At 43.3% G+C, this 13404-nt stretch overlaps 1 protein-coding gene across 2 annotated transcripts in view; it reads right to left on the bottom strand.

The window, feature by feature from the left end:
- The window catches only part of sgl (UDP-glucose 6-dehydrogenase sgl), a 98982-nt gene that overhangs the window by 46025 nt on the left and 39553 nt on the right, over positions 1–13404 (bottom strand). For both annotated transcript variants that reach the window (XM_080278860.1, XM_080278861.1), the window contains exons 7-9: positions 5253–5379; positions 4514–4685; positions 1182–1337 (exon numbers count right to left, since the gene is read on the bottom strand). In XM_080278860.1, the coding sequence (XP_080134986.1) occupies positions 1182–1337; positions 4514–4685; positions 5253–5379 (455 nt within the window). The remainder of the gene's footprint in view (positions 1–1181; positions 1338–4513; positions 4686–5252; positions 5380–13404) is intronic.

Genomic DNA, 13404 nt, shown 5'->3' with positions numbered 1-13404 from the left:
GGCACTATTCCCTGCTATCCAAACTCCCTTGTTATGGACAAACGTCTTTTGTTCCTCGGCTTTCCCCATATCTCAGCGACACAAAAATAGTAAAGGTAAATGATGTATATTCCAATTTCCACTCAATTAATGCCGGCGTGCCACAAGGATCAGTTTTGGTGCCAACCCTATTCCTAGTTCATATTAATGATCTCTTATTTGTCACCCACAATCCCATCCATTCATATGCAGATGACTCAACACTTCAGGGTTCATTCACACTGAAACAACCATTCACAAAATTCAGTACAGTATCTCTAACTCTCAACTCAGTGCAGCCATCTCTATAAATCAAGACTTATCTAAGATCACTGAATAGGGACAAAATGACCTTGTCTCATTTAATGCTTGTAAACCAAATATATACAATTAACTAACAGACAGATATTGCCAGATTTGTATATTACCTTCAATGCTACTAATATTCCCATCCCCAAAAGTATTAAAATTCTCAGTGTTTCACTTAACAATGCCCTCAGCTGGAATTCTCATGTCAGATCACTTGCTAAAACTGCCTCAAAGAAACTTGGATTATTGTACAAAGTCCATAACTTCTTCATCGACGAGCAGTTAGCTATACACATAATTTTTAAGTCATGTGCACTCTCCGCTAGAATACTGCTCACCCTTGTGGAAAGGATGTGGAAAGACTGCACTAAAAGCAACCAGACAAAATTCAGAACAAAGCTGTTGGAATTATTAATAAACCTGCTATTACAAATAAACTAACTCCCCTACAAATAAAAAGGAATGTTGCCTTCCATGCATTATTTTATATACTTTTATGGCAAATGCTCAGACGAAATTGCGCCCATTGTGCCATCTCTCCATGCCTTCCTTCGTGCTACACAGGCATCTGGTAGCGCTCGTGACTGGAATGTCACACAGCCAAATAGCAGAATTTCTGCCTATCAGAATTTTATTTCCCAAACTGCATCTCTCAGGAACACGCTTCCCCAGTGTTGTCTCCCCCCCAAACTTCAACCTACAGCCATTCAAGTCCAACAGATTTTTTATGAATGGGGGATGCCAGTAATCTGGTGTATGGATTATTTTTTAATTCATTTGTTTTTCCTTTCTGTAAAAAAAAAAAAAAAAAAAAAAAAAAAAAAAAAAAAACTTATGGGGCAAAAACTACTCACCTTAAACTCATCCCACTCTGTTAAGACAACAATAGCATGTGCATTTCTAACTGCTTCATATGGGTCATCATAGATATTGATCAACTTCTGAACACGCTCTGGCTCACTGGTTGCTCTTGCATTTGTCAAATCATCTTCAATTTGTTTAGCCTCCACCTGCAAAAACCATACAGCATTTGGTAGTTTAAAAAATATGCACTGTACTCTACTCAAAGGTAGTTCACACAAAGGCAGATGGATGCCTCGTTCCACAACCCCTACCCTTTCAGGCTAATAGCACCATAATAATCAACTGGTAAAAATTCCCAGGATTGGTGGTATCCGTTTGGTTTCTGATGGCTCCAACATGCTTGCATGCATCAGCCTTGGTCACCTAATGGCGGCTCTCCATGCTGCTCGATCTATGGCGCCTCCCTGTTCAGTCCCTTAACCCTAAGGTCACACTTAATGACCTCGTCCCACGTCCTTCTTGGTCTACACCTCGCAACACCACCCCCAATATTAACGCTTCTCACTTTCTGCAACCAATTATCATCCCCCATCCTTTCCACATGCCTAAACCATCTCAATCTACCTCTCATCATCACAACACCACTACACTCTATTCCCATCCTACCTCTCAACTCTTCTATTGTAAACCTAGCCTCCTCAGGGACCGCAGGCAGGGAAGCACTACTGTACACATCCACCTAATCATTGTCATTTCTGTACGTCTGAGTCTGCGAATATCCTCTTCTTTTACTGCCCAGGTCTCACTGCCATACAGCATTACACTCCTAACACATGCTGCATACATAGACCCCTTAACACGTACGAAGAGTCCTCTCAGTGTCAGGAGAGGCAACAGCTCCCTGAACTTCTTCCAACCACTTCTTACCCTAGCCACAGAGCTAGCTCCAGTCTCAACTCTGGCACATAACATGTCTCCCAAATAACAAAACTCTTCTACACACTCAAGAGACTCACCAGCAAGTTCAATCCTTTCACACCTGACAATCTCCACCTGCTCTCCCCAGAACACCACACACATAAAATCAGCACTATCTCACAGTCTACCTCTAATACCACTACCTCTCTTGTGCACCAACTTATCACAAACACTGCACAAGATGGAATTATTTCCTATGCCCTTGTGGCAAATTGCACAAGACCACTCCCCCTTCTTTGACAGTACCACCACCAATCCAAGATATCATCACTTTCGTTTCATCTACATTTACTCTTAAGCCCTTGTGCCCCATACCATCTCTCCACTTCCTAAATCTTTCCACTGCCTCCCTTTCATTCTCTGCAATCAACACCAAATTATCAGCATACAACATCTCCCATGGGAGTCCATTTCTGAAGTCGTGAGAGAGCTTCAAGCACCATGATAAACAACAAGGGACTCAAAACTGACCCCTAATGCACACCAACATTCATGGAAAACTCATCACTCAGATCTCCATTCACTCTTACCTGGGTGTGGGCACCCACATACATGGCCATAACCACCCTAACCAGCCACTCCTCCATCCCAAGCTTTCTCATTGCCCACTTCATCACCTCTTTAGGATGCTGTCAAAGGCCTTCTCCAAATCAACAAAAACAAAGTACAGTTTCCTTTTCTTTCCTACATATTTTTCCTGAAGCTGTCGAACATTGAATATGGCATCAGTGGTCCCCCTGCCTGGCATAAACCCAAACTGCATCTCATCAATATTCACTCTTTCTCTAATCATACCTTCTAGAACTCTCTCCATTACCTTCATTATCTGATCTAAAAGCTTTATACCTCTATAATTTCCTCTTTCCAGAGCATCAACCTTCCCCTTGTACACATTTACAATTATGCTCTTCAGCCAATCATCAAAGACAACACACTCATATAATCATATTTATCAGGTCAGTGACTAACCTCACCACTATATCTCCTGAGGCCTTCAACATTTCAGCAGTCAACCCAGACACACCTGCTGCCTTCCCCACCCGCATCCTGCCTATTGCCTCACTCACAGTAACAGTGTCAATCAAAGACAAAGGGCCAAACACTGTATCTGCTGGTTCCAAACCTTCCCTGTCCCAGTCAAACTCCTCATTCAACAACCGGCTATAATGCTCTCGCCACGCATCTTTAATATCTCCACTGTTCACCACTACCTTCCTTCATCATTCTTCACACACTGCCCACCTATAATATCCCAATTACCCCTCTTCTCCTGATTTGCCACCTTCAATATCATATCCGGCCATCAATTAACTTAAAAAACAACTACAGTATTGCCTGACCTTTACCCACTACATGTGATCACCTCATTAGAAAAAGCTGTAAGTGGAGGGATCTGCACACAAGATAACTGTGCTCTATACACATAAATCACATCCTTGTATAGAATCAATGCTAGTGCAGGCCTGATGAAAGCATGAAGTCAGCCCAGCACACCCATGCTCTTACAGTGTGATTAAAAAGTGACAAAAATAAATAATTAAATAATTAAAACATGAAAACAACACTGGAAATGCTGTAAAGAAGGAATGATCATTTATTGTTATTTTTTTTGCTTTTAATTCCTCAACCCAATCCCTCCCCCCAACCCGGAGCATATGGATCTGGGGCTAGGCTACTTACATATGACATTTAAGGTGAGGGTGACCAGCCTAACTCACTCCTGCATGGCATGATGTGATCGATAAAACCCCAACCAACACTTTGACATAAACTCTTAGGGCCCCACCCATGTAAAGTGCCTTGTCCCACTACACCACCATGCATCATTTAGTTATGAGGTTGCCAAACAATGTGGTAAATGGTTTTCTGGGTTACAGCAAAACTTTTGGCTTGTCACTCAGTGTAGTTAACTACATGCAGCACTATGTCAAGTATATGGATGGTGATTACCCCATCAAGTAAGTGGATGGTAGTCATCTGTCTCCACTCAAATCATACACCAGAGGTAAGCTATGTCTAAACCTTCATGCATTAGTCTTCTAGTGACTTTTCTGCTGAATGTTTAGACAAGATTATACCTCAATGCCACCCTTAGTTTATACTTACCGGTAATTACAACTGTCCTACTATTTATCAAGATGTCACTAGTCAGCAATTTCATATAAAAGTGGTGTGAAAATGCATTAAACATTCAGAAATTAAGAAGTGATAAATGCTATACTCAGAAATAAAGAAATGGCAAATGCTTAATAAAAATTATATTTAAGTCATACATGGGTTGGCTGTGTAGCGAGGGACATATCTACGTACAGCATTGTAATGGCTGGCTTGCATACGGCAAGCAGTAATACTTTATAATGGGTATGCTTAACCTGTAATTTATTTAAATATATAGTATACATACCTTTGGATCATATATATTGAGTCTTGCTCCTTCTTCTAGTAAATGGGAGCACACAAAGATAGCGGGGCTTTCTCGTGTGTCTCCGGTGTTCTTTTTGAAAGCAAAACCAAACACAGCTAATGTTTTATCAGTAACTGTGTTGAAGAGACACCCAACAATTCGCTTGGCAAATCTGTAAAATCGTAATTATGAAAATAACTTCATTTGACTTTCACTGCATAAAGAAGCATAATGTTGTGAATAAATGACTCTCCTACACCCATGGTGGTTCTCCATCCATGCCTCATCCAATCCAGTAATGCCCCATCAGGTGCATAGAGACCTGGGGCTGGGTTACACAAGTTTAGAAATTTAAGGCAAGAGTAACCAGCTGCTTCTCCTTCTGAGTGGCATTCTGTGAGCAATTAACCCTCGTCATGTGTCAAAATCAGACACGTATGGGTTACAACTAGTCGGGCACCTTCACTCCCTACACTATGTATCATCTACACACTGAATGAGTGTTATAAGGCTAATACACAACAGCAGCAGACTGTATGAAGGCCTTGGTTGGTGGAGAAAAAAGAGGGGGGGGGGGAGCCTTTTAAAAGTTTCAGATGTGTGGAAGCAAGGCTGACACTACAAAGTGTCAGAAATAAAATACCAACCAAGTAACACTTGGGAAAAGAACTGTACACTACAATATTACTACTGTATATACTCCAAAAACAATGTTGAAAATTATTCCTAATTAATTTACCTTGTTCGCTGATATTCATTCATGTCCGTGACTTGCTGCCAGTACATTGCAACTTCGGGAAGATTGAGGCACTCGGCAATATATACCAAATTCAACAAATCTTTCTGGAAGCAGCTACCTCCAAATCCTAAAGGAAGTCAATGAAAAACTATCAGTGTGCAAGTAAAACTTTGGTTATACATTCTTAATATCATAATATCAATATATTTACAGCTTCTTGCATACAAAGATGAGCCAATTATTACATATGAAGTCCTAAACCTAACTTCTTTTCCTTCTATCATCATGGCTCTGAACATAAAATGTAAAGGCTATTTCCTGTGATTCAAGATGCCCTTCATGTATCACCAGATGACATGGCAAGCCCTCCATATCACCACTTGGGCACTGACATCAGACTGTTAGTATTCTATGATACGACAGGCCACGGATATCTCAAAATACTCATACCTCATAAAAGTACAGTACTGTACTGTATAATGGTATTTAAAGACATATTCTGTATATGTTCATGGATGTTACAGAGATGCAGTGAAAACTGTACTGACAAATTCAAATCCTCAAATTATACTCCACAGCAGCCAAAATCTGTAACCTTGCACTCCAAAATCCACTGCTTTAACCCGTCACGTCCCGAGCCTTTCCGCACCTATGACATCCCCCAGTCCCGAGCCTTTTTGGAAAATTTTTTTTTCTTATGAAACTTCCGCTTAGGTCGAGAAACTATGGAAAATCTTGAAGAAAGTTGTCTCTGCAGTCTATAAGTGGTCTATACAGGTGCGGTTTCCCCCCGCAGGTATCGTATTCTGTAATGGGCTGGATATGCGTAAACGTTTTCTATGGTAAGGAGTAATGGGACAAACAACACACAACACCTCTACATTTATTGAATTTGTACTAATAAACAATAACAGTAACAATATAATGGATTTCAGACACATATATAGGAAAAATAAGCATTGTACCATCGCGCGAGCATAGCGAGTTAGGTCCGAGTCGTATCATGCTATCTGCTAATTTTCTGTTATGAGTCTACCGATCATTTTTTCTACTTGTATACTTCTGTTTCAATGACAATTTACTAATTACAACTGTTTGTAAGTGATTTCAGATGTTTTCATTCATTTTGATGACATGCAGCATAAGTTTAGCGCACATCAGCTTAGTAAGCGCACTCGCTATGTCTCGTATTTCAACATACCAAATTGTTTTATCACTTTCTAATTATTTTCCCATTTACATAGAACCTTTCCCCCACCACTGTGAAGGTTTTCAATTATTTTCATTCATTACGAGGGCATTTAGCGATATGCTAGCGCCTATTCACGTAGCAACCACGATCTCAAACACTCGTGTTTCATCATCTACTTTATTTATTCACTCCAATTATATTTTCCCACTTACATTACACACGTTTACACCCCTCCAATGCACTGTACATACTTACTGCCATTATTTATTCAAGTGAGCGTGAGAATATCGCCTGAAAATACCCTCGCAAGGAATGTTACGTCATACATAATACTCACACACTTATATACTAATTCACGCACACACTTATATACTAATTATTCACTTTATCACTTGCTGACTTTTATTTTGACTAATACGTGCCTTATTCATTCGACTAGGCGTCAGGAAATCTTATCTTTATAGACAAGCTATGAATATTTGACTTAGGAAATACATCATCATATACAATAATTTGAACTTATATTATACCAGTAAGAATGTCACATAATAGAAAATATATAATAAGGGGCCGTATTTATTGCACTGAGCGACAGAATATCGCATCAAACAACCCTCTCTATGTAAGTTTCAACTTAGGGCAGATTTATATACTTACACCCAATGTTTGCACTTATGTTCTACCCGTAGGCACTTTGTACTAATATTTGGCGATCCACATGACTGATTTTTTCACAGAGCGTCTGTCTGTCGCATTTACATCATAATTTCTGCGTCCTTTCGCAATCACACCATGCTAAAATTGCAGCAACGTGTGGTATTCACTAAAACATGGGTGAATACACAGACCCACGTCACACTGCACGCACTCATAGCGGGTGTCCTTCCTCTGTGTCGTGAGTCGCACCTGGGAATTACTGCACACGTGACACCTGCGCTGGGGCCTAGGTCTGTTGGGCTGGGGCGGGATAGGAGTGGGGAAATGGCGGGCGGATATTCTCTGGGGAGTGTGGGTAATAGGGGCAGTGCGGGGGCGCTGTTGGGGCCTTTCAACCGCATATTTTGCAAAGATTTCTCGTGTGAGCTCCCTCACAAACCCTTCAAAGGTTTCCTGAACTCCTGTGGTCATGGCGTGAAGGTGGTGGCAATTCAGAGCAGTGATATCTAGCAAGTGAAAGAACAGTTTCTTATACCACTTCATCGTGGTCCTGGCACACTCTACCGTCGATATCATGGAGTCTGACTGGTCCACGAGGCGCATGTTTATATTATAGTCCATGACACATTCAGGTTTCCAAACACGACGCCTGCTCTCGCTATGGTAATCAACAGAATCAGTACGGTGCATCAAGGAGCGGTGAACCGTGGACAAGAGGCTTACTTCTCTGTTGTGGTTCCACATTGTTGCAAGGATGTTCTTTGCTTTGAAGAAGACAACCTCACTCCTTGCAAGTTTCCGCCCTACTTTGACCATGTGACGCCGGTTCACCTTTACGGTTCCACATACTCCCGTTTCATGTCTGTGAAGATAACGAGCGAGAAGAGGGCTAGTGTACCAGTTGTCGAGGTAGAGAACGTGACCACGATGAAGGTAGTCTTGTATCATCGTCTTTACCACTGCTCCAGAAAGTCCTATACTTCGATCTTCTATTATGTCTGTCTGTGCACCGGTGTACAAGACTATGTCTTGCACGTATCCAGTCCTACAGTCACACATAACAAAGATCTTGAACCCAAAACGGTGCCTTTTGCTGGGTATATACTGTCTGAATGAAATATTGCCTCTCCACAACACGAGACTCTCGTCTATGACGAGATCTCTATAGGGATAGAATGAGGATCGAAAGGTTTGCCTGAGGTGATCAAAGACCAGCCTAATTCGCCTCATTTTGTCCGTGTTGTTTGTATTTGCAGGGTCATTAGCATCATAAAAATGGAGGCGACTTAGAATTTGTTGAAACCGATTACGGCTCATCACTTGACCAAATATGGGGGTAAACATAACAGGGTCTCTAGTCCAGTAAGCAGGAATTCTATTTTTTCTTATTATACCCATCAAAAGGACAAGGGCAAAAAATAAGAACATTTCTGGAATGGAGGCAGGGTAATCATAAATCATTGAATGCCTACTCCTTGTTCCCAATCTTTCACTTTCTAGCCGCTGGCCGCTTGCAAACAGGTTTGTTTGAAGCACGATCTGATCAACGAAGGCCTCACTGAAAAACAGGTGGAAAAAATCCAACCTGCTTGAATTACAGTGAATACCTGGTGCAATGCAGCCAGATCGCCCCTGCTCAGTGAAGGGGTGAATGAGGGGAGAAAAATCACTCCCATCCTCCCAATCCCACGACACAAATCCCTCGTCCCCATCACCGCCTTCGTCTGGGTGGGGAGGAGATCCTGGTTGGGGAGGTTGGGGAGAAGGAGTACGGAGGGCTTCCCCACTGTCACTCCTCTTCCCTCTGCCTTTACCCTTTCCCTTTCCCTTACCCTTACGGCCTTGAGGAACATTAGGGGGCTGTGAGGATGAAATAGTTTGATATTGGGGAGCATAAGACGTGCTGGGGAGTGGTTCCTCCCCACCTTCCCCCTCCATTACCACACCACGTGCTCTCTCACGCAACCTTGCTCGACCACGTGTTAGGGGATATTGGGGAGCATAAGACGTGCTTTGGAGTGGTTCCTCCCCACCTTCCCCCTCCCTCACAACCCCACGTGATAAGGAACGCACCCGCACTGGCCCACGTGATCCACTCTGCCGCCTCACACTGCGTAGGGAGAGCAATGACTCACCCACCTCACTCTCACTTTCCCTAATCCCAGGAATGTCCATTTCACTCCCCACTCCCTCCACTTCACTTCCTACCGCCCCAAACAGAATGCTTGGCCCATACCTGCTTAGACGACGTGGTGTGCGCTCTGGGCCACGATGTGTAATCACCTCCCGCCCATACCACGTGGCAGCACGTCCCACGTCTCCGTCCTCGTCCTCGTCCTCGTCCTCGACCTCGACCCGGCTTCCAAGGCACGCTGGGGATAGGGATATGACATACCACGTGCCTTCTTTGCCTCCTGCTCCCTCTCTAGCAGCACGGTAAGTCACGTACTGCCGTTTCCTTGGTGACGGAACTTCCTCGTCACTGCTGGTGGTTTCTTCCTCGTCTGGCTGCACATAATCTTTGTCCATCTCCTCGTCATCCAGTGGGGAATCACTGTCGCCGGTAAAGGTGTCCAGGGCGACTTGAATTTCGCTCTCTGAGAGACCTCTCTTAGCCATGTCTGAGCAGGACCGTGGCTACCAGGTGAGTGGACGAGCGGCGGGCTAGCGCGGGTCGCGCGGGGTCGCCGAGTGTCCCCGCCTGGTGGCAGGTAGGGGAAGGTCAGGCGAGGGTACGTACCGCAAATCAAGCGCGAAATTTGAAAATTGTCGAAATTATGCACATTGCAATTGCACGACGTACTGGTACGTCGCCGGGACTGGCAAATGCAAATCGTGGTGACGTACCCATACGTCGTCGGGACGGGGCGGGTTAACCATCTGGTCACTATTACTGCAACACTAATAATACTATTCTCGAGCCTGACATTACTATACTAAATCTCCTCTCCTGAAGTACAATGCTACGAGTACAAGAACTGGCTTGGAAGATCTGAATAAAGAAAGATGCTGGAAAAGCCCCCTGGTCCCAGTAGTTTACCCTGCTCATTCAGACAGGTGTTACAGACATGTAGAGAGGTGTATGGTATGTAGGAGGACTACTGGGCCTTGAGAGCAGGCTGTGAAGCCTATGCCCAGAAGTCGGACACATAAAAAAAAAAAAAAAAAAAAAAAAAACAGTATTGCACAAGATGCTGTCAGGAATCCACAACAACGATGTGGAGAGAAATGCCTTCATTCAATGCACTGATATACCAGGGCAGTTATTTGCCCAGTTATACAGTACCCTCACGTCCTGTACGCGATTGACCAGTACTATTCACATCCAGTATGGTCGGCAAAAAAAAAAAAAAATTATTACTGCAGTACGGATTGGCTGGGCTAATATGGATCAGCTGTGCAAAGTGGGCCAAATCCGATGAGTTCTTCCCTAGTACTGACATGCTGCATCCAGTACTACAACCCGCACGCGTGGGGGAAGATGGCCAACACTGGTGAACGTTTTCCTAGCCCCTAAAGCGCGGGTCGTCGCGTTTGCGACGCTCGCCAAAAAGGACATACCGGCGGATTGTCATGTTTGCGATTCAAGTTAATTTTGAATAAACGCAGGCAAGGATGTTCCAGCTGGTATTGTCTATCAGTACCACCACCCTTTAGCTACAATTAGCATACTTTACCTTTGTACTACTGACCTCCGTTGTTGCCAAATATTGCATTTTTCCCCCTCCCCCCCCCACCACGGCCCGGCCAGCCTGGCTGTGATATATGGCAGCGCTCTGACTGCTCAGAACTGTAAATCTCAGCTCTCCTCTCACAAGTAGTTTATGCTAATAGGAAACGCTTGTTTCCCCAGTTGTCACACTAGCTTTTTTTCGCATGGTTTGCCCCTGTTTAGCGTCAGTTTACCGCAGGCTTTCAAAGTGACATTATGGCGAGTTCTAGCTCTTCCGAGTCAGTGCGAGCAGCCGACAGGAACGAGAATAAAGTGACAGGCGTAAGGCAGAATAAAAAGCGCGCCGCGATGATCTTTTGGGAAGTAATATGATTGAAAATAATGTGGTATACGTGTTTTTAGCTGTGAAAATGGAAATGTTTGTTGAGTGACGGGAAGACCGCCGCCGCGCTGCATGTCGGCCGTAGGGTTCATTGATTTTAGCCTTATTTTCAGTGCTTATTGTACAAATACGGATTCCAAACTACCTGTACGTTGTAGTATAAAGTTTACTGTGACAGAATGAAGCTGTGGTAGAGGGGAAAACGGGTTGCTGGAGGTGTGAAAGTGAAGATTTTGTTACCCAACTTTGTAAGTCTCCACAAGTCCTTGGGTAGTCCACGAAGGCTCAACACCTGTCTCTGGAGAAAGCTGAATGTAAGTACTATCTGCCATACCAAGTATAATGTTCTAGGGTTAATCTCTGATTTTTGGCTAATATTTTCCTACAGGTACTCAGACCGCGATATAATCCCGCCACCGGGGGGAGGGGGGGGGGGTCAGCTGTCCATTGGCCGCGCTTTAGGGGCTAGTACTGGCGTGCCAGTCCAGTATGCCTTCCTCATGACTTGTGATGTGTGCCAGTCAAACTGCAGTATTTGCACTTCCCCCTGATGACAAAGATAACAATGTGTCAGTGTGTGACTATGAGGGATTTATGAGGGAGGTTGAGGCAGAGAGGCCTCCTCAGGATCCTGAAGGCCCTCAGTAGAACCTCCTACACCCTTGGAAACCCCTCTCCCTGCTCCCCCCAGCCCATCACCACTCACCTTAAATGTTGGTAAAATCTTAGTTGTGTCAAAATGTAGTTAAGTTGAATTTGGGGGGGACTTTTTCAACCCATCACCACTCACCTTAAATGTTGGTAAAATCTTAGTTGCGTCAAAATGTAGTTAAGCTGAATTTGAGGGGGACTTTTTCAAGGCTTGTCTGACATTATTCATTTTTCCCATAAGGTCTGTTGTTTGTCCAGCATGGATTTAGTCCAGTACAGTAGTACTGTCTGACAAAAGTACCGTACTGGATGCGAGGGTACTGTATAAGTGTCCCTCAACTCCCTCCCCAGGGCAGCTTTAGCATGCAGTACACCAGATATATATTTTCAGATGAGCCTGGGGCCACAACAACTGCTGCATATATGTTCACAAAAAATGCAACTCTCTAACCTGTAATACATACCATCAACATGTCACTCAAACATGATGATCTGAAAGGCAAGGTGATGAACAGTTACCGGTAGTTAGTAGGGAGCTATGGAAGCAATGTATTCCCAGTCTGGCTATCACATAAGCAACCTTATGGCATTTAATGTCTAAAAAAAGCTTCGTGTTCCATCTTACGACTCAATACAATCTTCCACATGATTATTACCTTCTATTCAACTACACATAACTCAGGTTCTTCATCAGAACTCAGTAACTTTGGTGTCTCTTTTCTTGTGACCCATCACATTACATCTATTATACAAACAGCTTCAGAATTCTGATGAAACAGACCAACCCTATGCATTCTTTTGTCTTATTCAGCAGCTGACTTCTAACATGGTCATTATTCACTTCAGTGTAGAGCACAGGTTGAATGCAATGGGGAGCACACTGCATACATCCCTTCTAAACAGGCTAGAGTCAAAAGTTTTTTTATTTCATGATCTCTCATCATGTTCCTTTCAACCTCTCTCTTTGCTGCAATGTTGCCTTTCTCTGTCTCTCTCTTCTGCTGTTACTGTTCTGGTAATTGTTCACCCCAATATGGTAAGCATGAGCACTTGTACACAGTTTCACCCTTTTTCTGTCCAACTTTCTAATCTAAGTGAACCACTCTACACCTTTTCATGTATGAAACTGGTCAATTCTGAAACTGTCTTGCTCAATCTATCCAAATGGTTAAGGCCTCCAGTCTGTTTGCCACAGTGTGTCTGTGCATCTCAAAATGAACAAATCTTGAATCTGACTTTCTTGTTTCAATTTAATTTCCATGGGATGGGACAAATTCTGCAAGCTCTCAGTCCCACTTTTTTTTTTTTTTTTAATGCCTGACAAACAAAATATCCTACAGACCTCCAGACTTTTGAGTCACAGCCAGCAGATACCAGAGAATAAAAGGAAACAATGGATCACTAAGCCTCAGTTAGGGCCAGACAGTCACCAACATTGGTTGGACACAATAAGTAATGAGAATTACCCCACATCCAATTCCAAATGACATTAAGGGGGCAATGTGAAGTTGTATTCTTGATTGTGAAAAAAAAGTCCATGAGAGGTGTATGACAGAGAAGTTACAGCAAAGTAAAAACGCAACATGATGCTGAAACA

The sequence above is a fragment of the Coenobita brevimanus genome, chromosome 75 (genome assembly GCF_032717465.1).
Source record: "Coenobita brevimanus isolate Jiangsu-jjx chromosome 75, ASM3271746v2, whole genome shotgun sequence".
Lineage (NCBI taxonomy): Eukaryota > Metazoa > Arthropoda > Malacostraca > Decapoda > Coenobitidae > Coenobita > Coenobita brevimanus.
This window is presented reverse-complemented; position numbering and strand designations above follow the sequence as displayed.